This window comes from Nematolebias whitei, chromosome 18, assembly GCF_014905685.2.
Source record: "Nematolebias whitei isolate Nwh7 chromosome 18, NemWhi1, whole genome shotgun sequence".
Taxonomy (NCBI): domain Eukaryota; kingdom Metazoa; phylum Chordata; class Actinopteri; order Cyprinodontiformes; family Rivulidae; genus Nematolebias; species Nematolebias whitei.
Window position 1 is genome coordinate 20,470,062 of NC_056515.1, and position 13,818 is coordinate 20,483,879.

The window sequence follows — 13,818 nt, forward strand, 5'->3', positions numbered from 1 at the left end:
CGACCGAGTCTGTAGGCAATGGCTCACCGAACTCTTCCCACATCCGAGCTTTTCCCTCTGCAACAGCCAAGGCTGCACACCGCTTGGCCTTCTGGTACTCCTCAGCTGCCTCCGGAGTCCCACTAACCAACAAGGCCCAATAGGGCTCCTTCTTCAGCTTGACAGCTTCCCTAACCGTGGCTGAGATCACCGAGATAGTTAAAAAGCTTTGTGGCAGTGGATGAGATTTGCTCAGATTTCCTTAAGGCTCTAGATGTTGTGGGGCTGTCTTGGTTGACACGCCTTTGCAACATCATGTGGACATCGGGGGCAGTGCCACTGGATTGGCAGACTGGGGTGATGGCTCCCCTCTTCAAAAAGAGGGACCAGAGTGTGTGCTCCAATTATAGGGGCATAACTCTCCTTAGCCTCCCTGGTAAGGTCTATTCAGGGGCACTGGAGAAGCGAGTCCGATCGTTGGTCGAACCGCTGATCCAGGAGAAACAATGTGGGTTCCGTCCTGGCCGTGGAACATTGGATCAGCTCTTTACCATCACTAGGGTCCTTGAGGGGTCATGGGAGTTTGCCCATCCAGTCTACGTGTTTTGTGGACTTGGAGAAGACATTTGACCGTGTTGCTCGGGGTACACTGTGGGGGGGTGCTCCGTGAGTATGGGATTGGGGGCCCGTTGATACGGGCTGTTCAGTCCCTATACAAGTGGTGCGAGAGTTTGGTTCACATTGCCGGCAGTAAGTCAGACCCCTTCAGGGTGGGAGTTGGACTTGGCCAGGGCTGCCCGTTGCCACTGATTCTGGTCATAACTTTTATGGACAGAATTTCTCGGTGCAGCCAGGGGGCCAAGGGTTTCCGGTTTGGTGGCCTCAGGATTCCATCTCTGCTCTTTGCAGATGACGTGGTCCTGTTGGCGTCATCGTGCCGTGATCTTCAGCTCTCACTGGAGCAGTTCGCAGTCGAGTATCAAGTGGCTGGGATGAGAATCAGTACCTCCAAATCTGAGGCCACGGTCCTCAGTATAAAAGGGTGGATTGCTCTCTTCAGGTCGAGGATGAGGTTCTGCCTCAAGTGGAGGAGTTCAAGTATCTCTGGATTTTATTCATGAGTGAGGGACGAATGAAGCAAGAGATTGACAGAGGGATTTGTGCAGTATCTGCAGTATTGCGGACTCTGTACTGGACTGTTGTGGTAAAGAGAGAGCTGAGCTGTAAGGCAAAGCTCTCTGTTTACCTGTCGGTCAATGTTCCTACCCTCACCTATGGTCACGAGCTCTGGGTAGTGACTGAAAGAATGAGATCTTGAATACAGGCGGTTGAAATGAGTTTCCTCTGCAGGACAGCTGGACTCATCATTAGAGATAGGGTGAGAAGTTCATTTATCCGTGAAAGACTCAGTAGAACCGCTGCTCCTCCACATCGAGAGGAGCCAGTTGAGGTGGTTCGGGCATCTGGTAAGGATGCTTCCTGGGCGCCTCCCTTGGGAGGTGCTTCGGGCATGTCCGACTGGGAGGAGACCCTGGACATGCTGGAGAGACTACGTCGCTCAGTCAGCCTGGGCACACCTTGGATTCCTCCCAGAAGAGCTGGAAGAGGTGGCTGTGGAAAGAGATGTCTGGACCTCCCTGCTCAAGCTGCTGCCCCCGCGACCCATCTTTAGAATGAGAGGAAGATAATGGATGGATGGAAAATTTGGGACTAAAACACATGATTTTACCCATTTTGTCACATAACTGGTATATTTTTGTTTTGAACTTGGTGTGGCCCAAGTGAAACAGGAAGTGACATCAAAGAACTCCCTGGCCTTTGTACAAAGTCCGTCTCTCCATCTCTTTCTGAGAGCGACTTAAAATCATCTAAAGAAACATCAGATTCTTCACGTCAGTCAGTTTACATGCAGGCGTGTTCCTCTTTGTCACAAAGTCCTTATAACTGCACAAGTGCAAAACTGAAAGTTTTATTTAAAAAAAATTGCAGTATGTTATTATGTTATCTTTCTTTGGGATGGCTGTAGAGCAGTGGTAGGGCAGCTGACCTGGGACCAAAAAGTTGTAGGTTTGATTCCTCACCAAGCTCACATGTTGGTTTATTTTTTTCATTTCATACAATGATGACAATGCAGAACATGTTTACTTTACTTACACCACAGAAATTTGATGTTGCAGACACTAAGAAGTTTATTTTAATTGCATAAATAGGATGGTACTACTTGAACATGTCCAGAAGCATTTAGTGTCTATAACAAAGAAGGGCTTACTGGTCAGAGATGGTTTCCAGACTCACATTGCTGCTTGGTCTCTTCAACAACATCGGTGGTCGAGCCTGCAAAAACAAAAAAACATGATCAAAAAACATCAAACCCGAGGAACTTAGAAGCCACGCCGCCAGAATAATGACTTTTTCTGTGACCTTACTGTTTGGGCTAAAAGGTTACTTTGGATAATTATGATGAACAGTTAATATCTTACCTGTTGTAGACAGCTTGTTTAACAGCTTGGAGAAAGAAACTAAGTCTGAGACTGAGAGTGGATTGATGCAGTTGGAAATTAGCTCCAACCTTTAAGCTTTCTTATCATTCCATGAAAACACTAGTTCACAAACATTTACCTCGGCATTAAATTTGCATTACCCCATTATTTTGGCAGAAATGTTGTGACTTTCCTTCTGAAATGGCACCAGGAGTATTACAGCTAGCTGCTGCTACTGCAAATAACCACAGAAGTCCCTGTAAATAACTAATGATGAAGTGACAAACGTAAAGGTTTATAAAAATCTTGCTTGAATGAAACGTGTTAAAATACTGGAGATTAGACTGAGGACGGCAGCAATGGCACTTTGGTCTTGGTTGCTTTGAGACTAGCTGTTAGTTCTGTCAGATTTAAACTTTAATTACCCAAATTAAATTCAAAGAGATATCTACAACAGTTAAGATACTGTTTATACCACTTCCACAAAACCCTCCTTCAAAATGTTCTTAATATCCTTATTATTGAAAAGCTCTGTTAAGATGACTCTCCCCTCTCTAAACAAAACACACTTACAGAAACAGCTGTTTGCATAGAAACATTGACGGGGACCAAAATACAGTTGTTACCTCCAAAGCATGGCCTGTGGAGGAGGAGGAATGTACCGTAAATGCTAGATTAATCTTAAAACACGAAAAAAGTTTCCCAGAGAAACATAAACCCACACATAATCCTTTGATGTGTTCAGATCCACCCGCAACAGTCGGCAGTGTAATTTCCCTGAACGCAGACGACAGCAGGAGCTCAGAGTTTAACATTCTCGCATCAGTGTGGAGGTTTTTGTCAGACTGGCGTGTTCTCGTAGGGGAACAGGCGTCACTCTGAATGCTTTGATAACAAAGAGCCTGAGAAGTCGGGGCTCTGCCACAGGAAGTCAGTTTTTAAAGCTCAGATACGGCTCAGAGGGAGAACCAAAACTCAGAGTCGAGGAGCAGACAATGTAAGGCAGGAGCAAAACAGAGAACAGGAAGGAGAAAGCTTAGACTTTTGCTTCCTTTAAGTGACTCGGGGAGGCGAGATACAAATCAGAAGGTTTTGGATGTCAAAACAAGACCAAAGGGAATGCAGTCTTTAGCTAAGGTGCTGCCAGTCTGCTCACACGTTTATAAAAATGTTGAGGAAGTTGCAATTTGACTGAATTTTAATATAGATTAATTTTTCCCTCAACGATACTGCAACAATCCAGTTTCTTTAAAGGTATAAATACAATCTTGTTCTTGTTTCTCCATCTTCAAACATCCTTCCCATTTAATATAATTTCAGCTCGCCTGTCCGAAGTGCACGGTGATCGGTCTGTGGCCGTCCCAGGTTCGCAGCGGTCCCTCCCTCATGACTGCAGCAGTGGAGGACGTGATCCCCTCTGAGCCTTCATCACCGATGACCCCTGACCCGGCAGTGGACAGGCCATTTTCTAACTGCTCCTGCAAAGTGGGGACACAGGAGCAAGGAGGCAGACATGGGTGAAAGGAGTGATGGCACTGCAAAGGAAGGCGCTGTGTCTGAGGAAGCCGAGGTTGGGGTAGCGGTTCAGATTTTTATGTGTGTGGAAAACAAAGAACAGTGATACGTTGATGTCAGAGCTGATAATTCAAAGTTTTACATTTATGAACCTGGTTTAGCCTCTATCAAAACACTGTCAGAGCCAGGCCATTCAATGGATTTTACTGTAAACCTCAGTTTGATTCATTTTTATTCTCACTACCCTACACTCAATACCCCATAAAGACAAAGTAAAGATAGTTTTTTTTGTTTACTTATGTACTCAGATACACAAGTTAAAAAAATGTATATTATGTATTCAGACCTTTAGGATCAACTCAGTATTTAGAGGTAATTCTCATTTATCTTTATTACTTTATGAACTTTAAGTTAATTTGTGGTAAATTAAATTGAAGGACATGATACAGAAACACAACTCTTCAGGGCTTGTTTGTTCATTTTTAATTTTAAACATTCTCTGCAGGAATTCAGGCACTGCTCATCGCTTCAGTAAAGCATGGTGGTGGCAGCATCATGCTGTGAGGGGGACTGAACAGCATCAAGTGAATGCTGAATGACTGAAAAGGCCTCAAAATCTTGTCTCACTGTGATTAGACTAAAATTAAAAATCTGATAAATTTCAGTTTTCAGTTTGCCATGATGGGAACATAAAGAGTGTAGATTATTGAAGGAAAATTACTATTTAAACCATTTTAGCATCAGGCTGCAACATAACTGCATTTAAACCCACTGTTTGATAATAGAGGTTTACTCAGCTATCAATCAATCACAAAAACATCTGGATTGGGAGTCTGATCTGATCAATAGCACAACTAAAATGACCCACAACCGTCTGGCAGCGAAGCAGAGCTACATACCTTCTGCTTCAACCGGCTTTTGACTTCCTTGATACGCATCTTTGCATGGTCCTTAGCCTGTTGAACACAGAAAAATACATTTCCACTCTCATTTCTTCTAGTTTGTCAAAAACAAAGCAGGTCAAGAGGAAAGAAATAAAAAAGTAAGTTCATATTCATGTGATAAAATATGCATTATCAGGAAAAAAAACAAGGTCTTACCCTTGTTGATTTATTACAATCAAATGATAGCAGGGCCACTTGAGTTTGATGATAACTCAGTCATGTGATATTGTTGGGCATCATTTTGTCTGATTATGTAGAAAACTAATTTGCCTTTAACTTGTTCTTTTATTGGTGAGGCTCATGTTTTAAATTTAAACAAGAGATATGCTTACAAACTTGTAAACGGTCCTCATGGCTGGGTTTGCCTTGGTCTTCACTGTTTGGAAGATAGCGCCGCCCCCTTTCTGTTAGACAACAATTCAACTTTACTGGGTGAAAGCATTTGAAACATTATGACCCATTGAACATAAAACACACACTGTTGTGAGAAGATTTTTATTAAAACAATGTATTTAATAGTTTCACTGTTTGAAGTGGAACCACCTCACCTTCACAGTGAGCAGCCACTGATAGTAGGTCTTGTCACTGTCTGTGGGAGTAAAGTCAAACAGTCTGTCAGCATGTTTCACACTGGAGGACGTTCATTCAGTTGATAAACTTAAAAATGAATTTCAGCAACAACGGACAGACCCGGCTTCACTTATAGAGGATTTAGCAACACAGCTTTCTTTAAACTCGTCTCTTTTAGGAGTGGAGTTGTGTTGATTTATGTAGGCTGACATGTGCACCTCGTCTGAATTTTATGAGTCTCATCTCATTAACACGTCAGCAGCTTTAACTAAGTCTAACGTGAGGTCCTGGCTTTACTCTGAATAATGTTTCAAAATTTGATTTTTTTCCACCAGTCAGATCCATGACGCGACCTGTCAATCAATCCAGTAGGCGTGTCAGCAAATGACCAGTCTGAAGCTAAATGCTCCGTACCTGCAGAGAGCTGCTGCAGCCCATCGGAGCGTACCACCGTACTGTAAGCAGGTTCAAAGTCCTGATACTGATGATAATCTGATGCTGATGTGCTCACAGATTAACAATCCTTATTTGTAAAACCAATACCAGAGTATAACTTAACAAGATGCTCAACATTCTTCATTTTACCACAGTTAAAATGCAGTAAACCTGCTTTATGTGTTGGAGTTCAGATAATACGACTCATTTAGTTTAGGATTGGTCGTTTGCTGACACGCCTACTGGATTGATTGACAGGTCGCGTCATGGAGCAGACTCGTGGAAAAATAAAAAAAATAAAACGAGAGCTGCAAAAAATAAATAAATAAAATAAAAAGTCTCGTACGACTTTATTCTCGTAATTTTATGGCTTTACTTTTTTTTCTGCCCTACATATCCGTCGTAACAAAGTGATTAACTTGTGCGTGCGTTACTTAGCTCTGTTGCTGGGAGTTAAAATGAACGATAAATGAACAAACAAAACAAGAAGAAGTCTAGTCTTAATAGTCTCACCTGCGTATTCACCCATACTGATTTCCTCCTCAAAGATGTCATTGAAACCCTGTCCTGAGTTCAGCAGGTCCAAGCGACCATCAATAAACTGCATTCAGAAACAAATACAGGACATGTTTATTTTAGTTCATTTGTTTTACATTTACCTGTTAAATGTTAGGTTGATGCCTAAAGGGATAGTTCTGACATTTTGAGGTGACTCTTCGGAAAGGTTGTGAACAGTTACCATCTTTTCTGTTGCAGATAGCTTGTTGAACAATCTCATATCAGAAAAATGGCGTTTAGGTCTGAACGGACTGAACTACTGTCTGAAAACAGCGTCACAATCCAGCAGTTTTATAGAGCTTTGCAACACAGTCAAGTCTGCACATCTATGGGTATTTGCTAACGCAGCAGCAGTTAGCTGTAGCACATCTAGTGCAGCTGCTTTAAAGGCGAGTTGTTGATGAACAAACGGCTTGTTCGAGTGAACCCACTTCTAAACTGGATTCTTCTGTCATAAAACAACTCGAGACTTCAGAGTAGTTCAACCAAACAACATTAAAGATTATGACATTCTTGCAGGACGTGCCTCAGGCTGTACAGGAAGAGCTACAGCTAGCTTTTACTAGCTAGGTTTACTTGCATTCCCCGTTTAATTCCAGTCCCCCCCAAAAAACACTCATCTTAAACTAAAAAAAACATTCACTATTGAAATCCTTTAGCGGTGGGGGACTTTGGCGTAGCACTTGTTACAAAATGATATTGTTCACAGAGCTATCCACAACAGGTAAGATATTATTGTTCATAACTATTCCATAGAACCCCATATGACAGTGTCCAAATGTGAGCAGCTGTGTGCTGCACCTGTTTGAAGAGCTGCAGCTGAATGGCATTCTGAAGAAACTGTCTCATGGCACTGGAGCGATGATTGAGAAAAGTGTCCTCGTTGAACGTTATTGGTTCTCCCTGACATGAAACAGAACAGAACAGTTACAACACTGTGCAACTCTGCCGCTGAACACTTTCAATATTTAATATTCAAGAGTCCTGCAGACTTGTATCTGAGATTTGAGCTCATTAAAGTTGTTTTCACAAGAGATAGATTCCTGAGTGATAGACAACCATTACAAACTGGGTTTTTCATCTTGCTGCAGAACAAACTGCAATTATCTTAAATCCAAAAAGTAAAAAGAAAATCAGAAGCAAGTAAGAGATTAAAGTATCTACTTTTCTTACACACACACAAAGTATACAATGGTTGGATCTCTTTTTTAATAGAAGAATGCAGACTGATGAGGAGTAAGTTTAGTTTGGAGGAGTACGGACGATGTTCGCCCACATTTCTGCTCCCTACAGCCATCGTGTCGTGAGCTGGATCAGAAACTGACCGCTTCGATCTGCAGAGCGTTCCTGTAGCTGCCAAACAGAGCTGCCTGACTCTTGAGGAAGGCACGAGCCACACCGCTACCAGTTGTCGTTGAGACCTTCTTCAAACGGCTTTTTAAAGATGAAACCTGCAGGACACGAAGTCACGCTCGTATTCATGTGGGGACAGAGGCTTCGGTTTGATGCAACACCTCAACACTGAAACTCACCACATCGTTGGGCAGGCTTTGAAGGTCATCATACGGGGATTCAAGTGTATTTGTGTCCACGTTTAGGACTACCACATCATCCAGAGCCATCCCTCGAACTTTCTACAAGCAACAAACATGTTTTTTATAGTGACAATAAATAAACAACACAGAATGACTCAGTACGACAACAGGAAGGGTTAAAAGCAGACACCGTACTTTCCGCCGTACACGTCGCACCGCCTTATAAGTCGAATCAGTCCACGGAAGGACTTTAACAAGAATTTAACAAGATTAACACTTAAATACAATTATTTGTTTGCTCTAAATTATAGTAAAGGTGTGTCTCAGTCCAACTTTTGCTTAATAAATGCACTTTGACGGTCAAATCAGCTGCATTTCAAAAGCCGATTCGCAGAAGCGGGAGCGCGCAAAGGGATGACTCGCTGTGCATTTCTTCGAAATTTAACAAGATAAGCCCCTAAAAACAATTATTTGTTTGCTTGACATTAATTAGTAAAGGTGTGTCTCAGTTGAACTTTTATGTAATAAATGCACTTCAATGGTCAAATCAGCTGCATTTTGCCGGGGCGGCGCAGCGAAATGAAGCTGATTTGACGGTTGCTCCAGGCATGATCCCAGAGCTGGACAAAGGTGGCAGGCTATGGCAAGCCGATTGTGTCATTAATAGCCACGTTTACCTATTACATGATACAACGGCATGCCATACTACTGGAGTGCCATCTAGCGGCTGAAAATGGTAGTGTTCAATATTTTCAATGTCAGAATGAATGAAAACGGTCAGATCTCGGCCAAAAATTGGTTTATGGGGAGAAAAATAAATAAATAAATAAGTCGCTTCGGTGCATAAGTCACAGGGCATGCAAATTATGCAAAAACCTGTGACTTATAGGCCGGAAAATACGGTACTTAAAGTATGCCTCAAAGTTATAGAAACCTACCTCCATCAGGCTGGAATGTACTCCGATGAGGTAGGGCATCGGGGCACTGAGGGGAGAACAACAAACAGATCCACGATTCCTCAGAACACAGTGTGTGAGGAGTCTTGTTGTATGTTGCAGTACAAACTGCAAAAAGTGTGCAGAAGAGGACTGGGAGTGATGGCTAAAATGCTCACCAGCAGTAATCCAAAAGATGCTGAGGAAGGACGGGAATGTAAACGTGTTGCCAATGCATCGGAGACAACATGGCTGCAGACCCGTGGACACAAGCTGTTAACTGAGGACACGCGTCAAAAAACACAAGTGAAGTCTCAATTTCAAAGTTGATATTTAAGATTGTGGTTTCAAAGTGGATGCTTCACATCTTGTACAAAACATACTGTGAAATTCAAAAAGACAAAAAAAAAAAATCCAGGAGACTAAAACAGAGCTGCCAGGAGAAGAAACAGGAAGTGGAGTCTACTTACAGTGCTTAGTTTGCTGCAGCAGATGAGGATTCGGCGTTCGTAAAGCATACTGGCGTACAGATGGAGCATGTTGTTGACGTCTACGGCTACAAAGTACTCCGTTAGGTTTCTCTGCAAAGGGAAAACAAGAGAAAAATAAATGTTAAGAGTTAGTTGTAGTGGTAAAAAAATGTGATTCAGTCAGAAAATCCCATCATTCACAAAGTATCAAATATCTATTTCAATTTTAAGCTCAAAACTTTAATAAATAGAAGTAAACATTATTGTCCCTCAGTGGGGAAATTCAGGTGTACCAGCAGCAAAATGGCCAGCAAGTTGAAGCATGCAGCTTCACACGAAGATAAAAATATAAAATCAGAAAGTATGAATAAGAGACTGTACAGTAAGGGCAAATTAACAGCATAAGAAAAAATACTGTGCGGTTATTCAACATAGCATACTCGGGTTCAAAGAGATGTGAACTGTGCATGTGTATTTTTACAAAGAAAAACTGAAAACACAAAAGACTACAAGAAATGGAAACAGTGCAAGTGACAGCAGGGATGTAAACACACTGAGTGTGTTGTGATCGGTGATCATTAGAGTCTAACAGCTGCTGGGAGGAAGGAGCTGCGGTAACGCTGCTTAGAGCACCTGGGATGCAGTAATCTGTCACTGAAGGAGCTCTCCGGTTCTGAAACAGCTTCATGCATGGAGTGGGAGACGTTGTCCAGCAGTGTCGTTAACAGAGTTCTTCTGTCTCCCACCACCTGCACTGGGTCGAGGGGGCGTCCAAGCACAGAGCTGGCCTTCTTGATGAGCTTATCTAGCTTCTTCTTCTCAGCTGATGATAAGCTGCTGCTCCAGCACACTACACCATAGAAGATGTCTGATGCCACCAGAGTAAAAAAAAAAGTTCTTCAGGAGCACCCCCTGCACTCCAAAACACCTCAGTCTCCTCAGCAGGTAGAGTCTGCTCTGACCCTTCCTGTAAAGTGCATCAGTGTTGTGAGACCAGTCCAGTTTATTGTTCAGGTGAACACCCAGGTACTTGTAAGAGTCCACGATCTCGATGTCCACTCCCTGGATGTTCACCGGGGTCAGTGTGGTGGGTCTGCACCTGCAGAAATCCACAACCAGCTCCTTGGTTTTCTCTGTGTTGATCAGGTGGTTCTGCTGGCACCAGTCCACAAAGTCCTGTGTCCACTGTCTGTACTCCGAGTCGTCCTCATCAACTATGGCAGAGTCAGAGAAGTTTTGCAGATGGCAGCCCGGGGAGTTGATGGAGAAAACTGCAGTGTGGAGGGTGAACAGGAACAGTGCCAGCAGTTCCCTGCGGGGCCCCCGTACTGCAGACCCACCTGTCAGAGACACAGCCCCGTGTCCACGCATAGTCCAGTATCCACTGTGACGGGTGGTGGTCCTCTCCTGACAGCTCCAGCTGTCATTCAGAAGTCCAGGCTGGATGGTATTAAAATCACTGGAGAAATCAAAGAACATGATCCTCACAGTGCTTCCAGGCTTCTCCAGGTGGGTCAGAGCTCGGTGCAGGAGGTAGATGATGGCATCATCCACCCTGATGGATGGATGAACTGCAGCAAATCTAACAAGGACCCCACCAGGGTGCGTAGATGGTTGAGGGCCAACTTCTCAAGGGTCCTTCAGATGTGTGGTCTTCGACACTGGTACCACACAGGAGGTCTTCCACAGCTGTGGTACTTTCCCATGTATCCCATGATGCCACACAGTTGATCTGCGCAGCACATCAGGAGCCTGGAGCCGATGCCATCCAGATGTGCAGCCTTTCGCACCCTGATTTTTTGCAGCTCGTTCCTCACATGAAGTGTTGAAAGGGCCAGGATGGTGGTGGGGGAGGGGGCAGTGGGATGGAGTCCTCTGAAGCAGAGGTGGGTGATGGCTGAGAGCTGAGAGGTGTGGAGTTCGGGGAAGAAAAGATGGCAGTCGTCAAAAATGTGGGGGTTGCATCAGGGGTGAGTGTCTGATCACATCTGCTGAAGAACTGGTTTAGATCATTTTCCCACCATAAAGAACCCAGCAAACCCATGCAAAGACCAACAGTTGACTCGAGGTTAAATGGTTGCAGGACTTTCGTCCTTGTTATCTTTAAGAATCTTTTTCTTTAATAAAATCCTGAATTATGAATCACTGATTTGTTTTCTCTAAAATAAAGTACATCAACTGGTATCTCTACATTTATACTCAAATTCTGATGTATTTTGTAAAATATTTAGAAACTTTAGTTCAGGATTCTTTGTTGTTTTGGTTAAAATATGCATCCTAAGACCCAGGGTTGAGACTGGTCATCCTCCAGTGGGTTGACTTACTGCAAACAGCTGGAAAAGAGAAATCTCTTATTTAGATGAGATGAAGATCGTTTGGACACACTGAACCTTCTGTGGAACAGGTTTTGTGTAAGAAATACTCTAAAGAGTAAAATCTATTTCTGCCTTTCAAAGCTAATCAGGAAATTTCCTCCATGACTGAACTTGGCGAGGTCGTTTACGGCCGAACGTCAGAGACCTTTGACCTTGTTCTGGAATGACTCCCATCAGGAGGAATGAAAACACTCACATTCTCGGGAATGCTGGGGAGTTCCCTCGTGTCAGGCACAGTGAAGAAGGAATGCTGGGGAACACAAATAAGAGTCTGAGAAGCTGGCATGAATCAGAGAAAAATTAAAAACACGACTTCCGTTTGATAAACGTCTAATACAGATGTGCGTCAGATCACACAGTCTGAGACATTACAGCCTACATGTGAGAACAAAAAGGTTTTTAGCTTACATAGGTGTTCAGCTGTGTGTGTTGTGATAAACATAAGCTCACCACTCCAAGGTGAACGGGGACTCCAGGCTCAGGTATGGGGAGTGTGTGTAGGGACACCAGGAGCTCCTGCCACTGGCTTTCCTGAAATATTACAGTACTCTAAATCCATGCAATGGCAACACAAATGCTTTTTTTTTTGTAGGCAAAAGAGAGAAATTTAGCTGAGTAGTGTGTACAAAAATTAGCATGCGGTCAAAGAAAACAAACAAAGTTTGTGGAACGAGTCCAAATATGACAGATTTATGTGAAACTGACAAGTTCTTCAGAAACTAATGTCAAGATCAGTGAGAAAACATGGAAAACCTTATCCAGATCTGGAAATAAAAAAGATTCAGTAGTCCCTCACTACTTCGCAGTTCGTTTTTAACGGACTCGCTCTATCGCGGTTTTTCAAAATAAGATTGGACATGACACACAACTGGCTGATTGATGGATGAGCCACATGATCAGCATGGAATTTTATTTTAAATAAATTGTTTTAAATTATTTAGCACCTCTGTGCAGCCCACAGCTGTAGCAGAAGCTTCCTCCTGCAGCTGATCAGCTGATCTCTATGCAGAGCAAAGTGGGCGTGGCTGAGAATAAAGCTGGAGGCAGGGAGCTGAAACCATGACATTCTGTTCTCTTTTAGAGTGTTTAGTTTAGAAACATTGTTTAGAATATTGCAAGAGTGTGGGGTTTAAAACACCTTAATATGCATATATATATATATATGGTAAATCGTAGTTTTAGTATATATATATATATATACTAAAACTACGATTTACCACTTGTACTACTATTCCTACTTTGTGGTTTTTCACTTATCGTGGGGCTTCAGGGTACGGATCCCCCGTGATAAACGAGGGACTACTGTACATTCAAAGATTTTGGGTAAAACAGGGATTAGATCTTACAAACACAAACTAATAAACAACAAGAGTGCGTTTGAAGTTTCATTAATTAGAAGTTATTGCACGGACAAGAGAAAGTTTACGGACGTACAAACAGAGACTAGTATCATAACGCGTCCACCGTTTAATGGGCAAAAGATAAAAAGAGTTTAAGCAAACAGAACCGCCTGTTGCTACTCACCTGGCCTTTGATAGAATAATCTGCAAAGATATTTAGTAACTTGTAGAAGGCTTCAAACCAGGGCAGATAGCTGGAGGACACAACAGAGTGTACAAATTAATACTTACACTAAGTTTAGTTAATGTGAAACAAACAGCACCTGGAATAAAAATGGAGTCATTACATCAAACCCCAAAAACAAATCTCAGGTATGACATAAAACTAATCAATTTTCCATTTAAATATTTAAGTTTTTTGTGAGGTACACAAAAATTAAATTAATATACTAGTATAAATTACAATAATTTGTCATTTGAATGATCAACACGGCTTCAACAGAGTGTGATAAAACACGTAAAGTACGGAGCAGCCCTAAACAAAACAGGAAATGCTGTAGAAGTGAAACATACGGGTGTGAGCAAGGAAGACGTTAAGCCAACAATTTTCAGTCAGGTCATCTGGACAGTTTATTTTTTTTTGTGTGCTGAAACGTTTCACCTTCCATCCAGAAGGCTTCAT

At 42.6% G+C, this 13,818-nt stretch overlaps 1 protein-coding gene across 1 annotated transcript in view; it reads right to left on the minus strand.

Annotated features, from left to right (window-relative positions):
* dennd1a (DENN/MADD domain containing 1A) overlaps positions 1-13,818 on the minus strand; it is a 19,217-nt gene that overhangs the window by 3,608 nt on the left and 1,791 nt on the right. Inside the window, exons 5-19 of the mRNA XM_037691970.1 lie at positions 13,321-13,390; positions 12,247-12,327; positions 11,993-12,046; positions 9,422-9,532; positions 9,131-9,231; positions 8,955-9,000; positions 8,014-8,115; positions 7,807-7,932; positions 7,283-7,384; positions 6,437-6,524; positions 5,467-5,507; positions 5,251-5,322; positions 4,874-4,930; positions 3,785-3,937; positions 2,249-2,313 (exon numbers count right to left, since the gene is read on the minus strand). Coding sequence (XP_037547898.1) covers positions 2,249-2,313; positions 3,785-3,937; positions 4,874-4,930; positions 5,251-5,322; positions 5,467-5,507; positions 6,437-6,524; positions 7,283-7,384; positions 7,807-7,932; positions 8,014-8,115; positions 8,955-9,000; positions 9,131-9,231; positions 9,422-9,532; positions 11,993-12,046; positions 12,247-12,327; positions 13,321-13,390 — 1,269 coding nt within the window. The remainder of the gene's footprint in view (positions 1-2,248; positions 2,314-3,784; positions 3,938-4,873; positions 4,931-5,250; positions 5,323-5,466; positions 5,508-6,436; positions 6,525-7,282; positions 7,385-7,806; positions 7,933-8,013; positions 8,116-8,954; positions 9,001-9,130; positions 9,232-9,421; positions 9,533-11,992; positions 12,047-12,246; positions 12,328-13,320; positions 13,391-13,818) is intronic.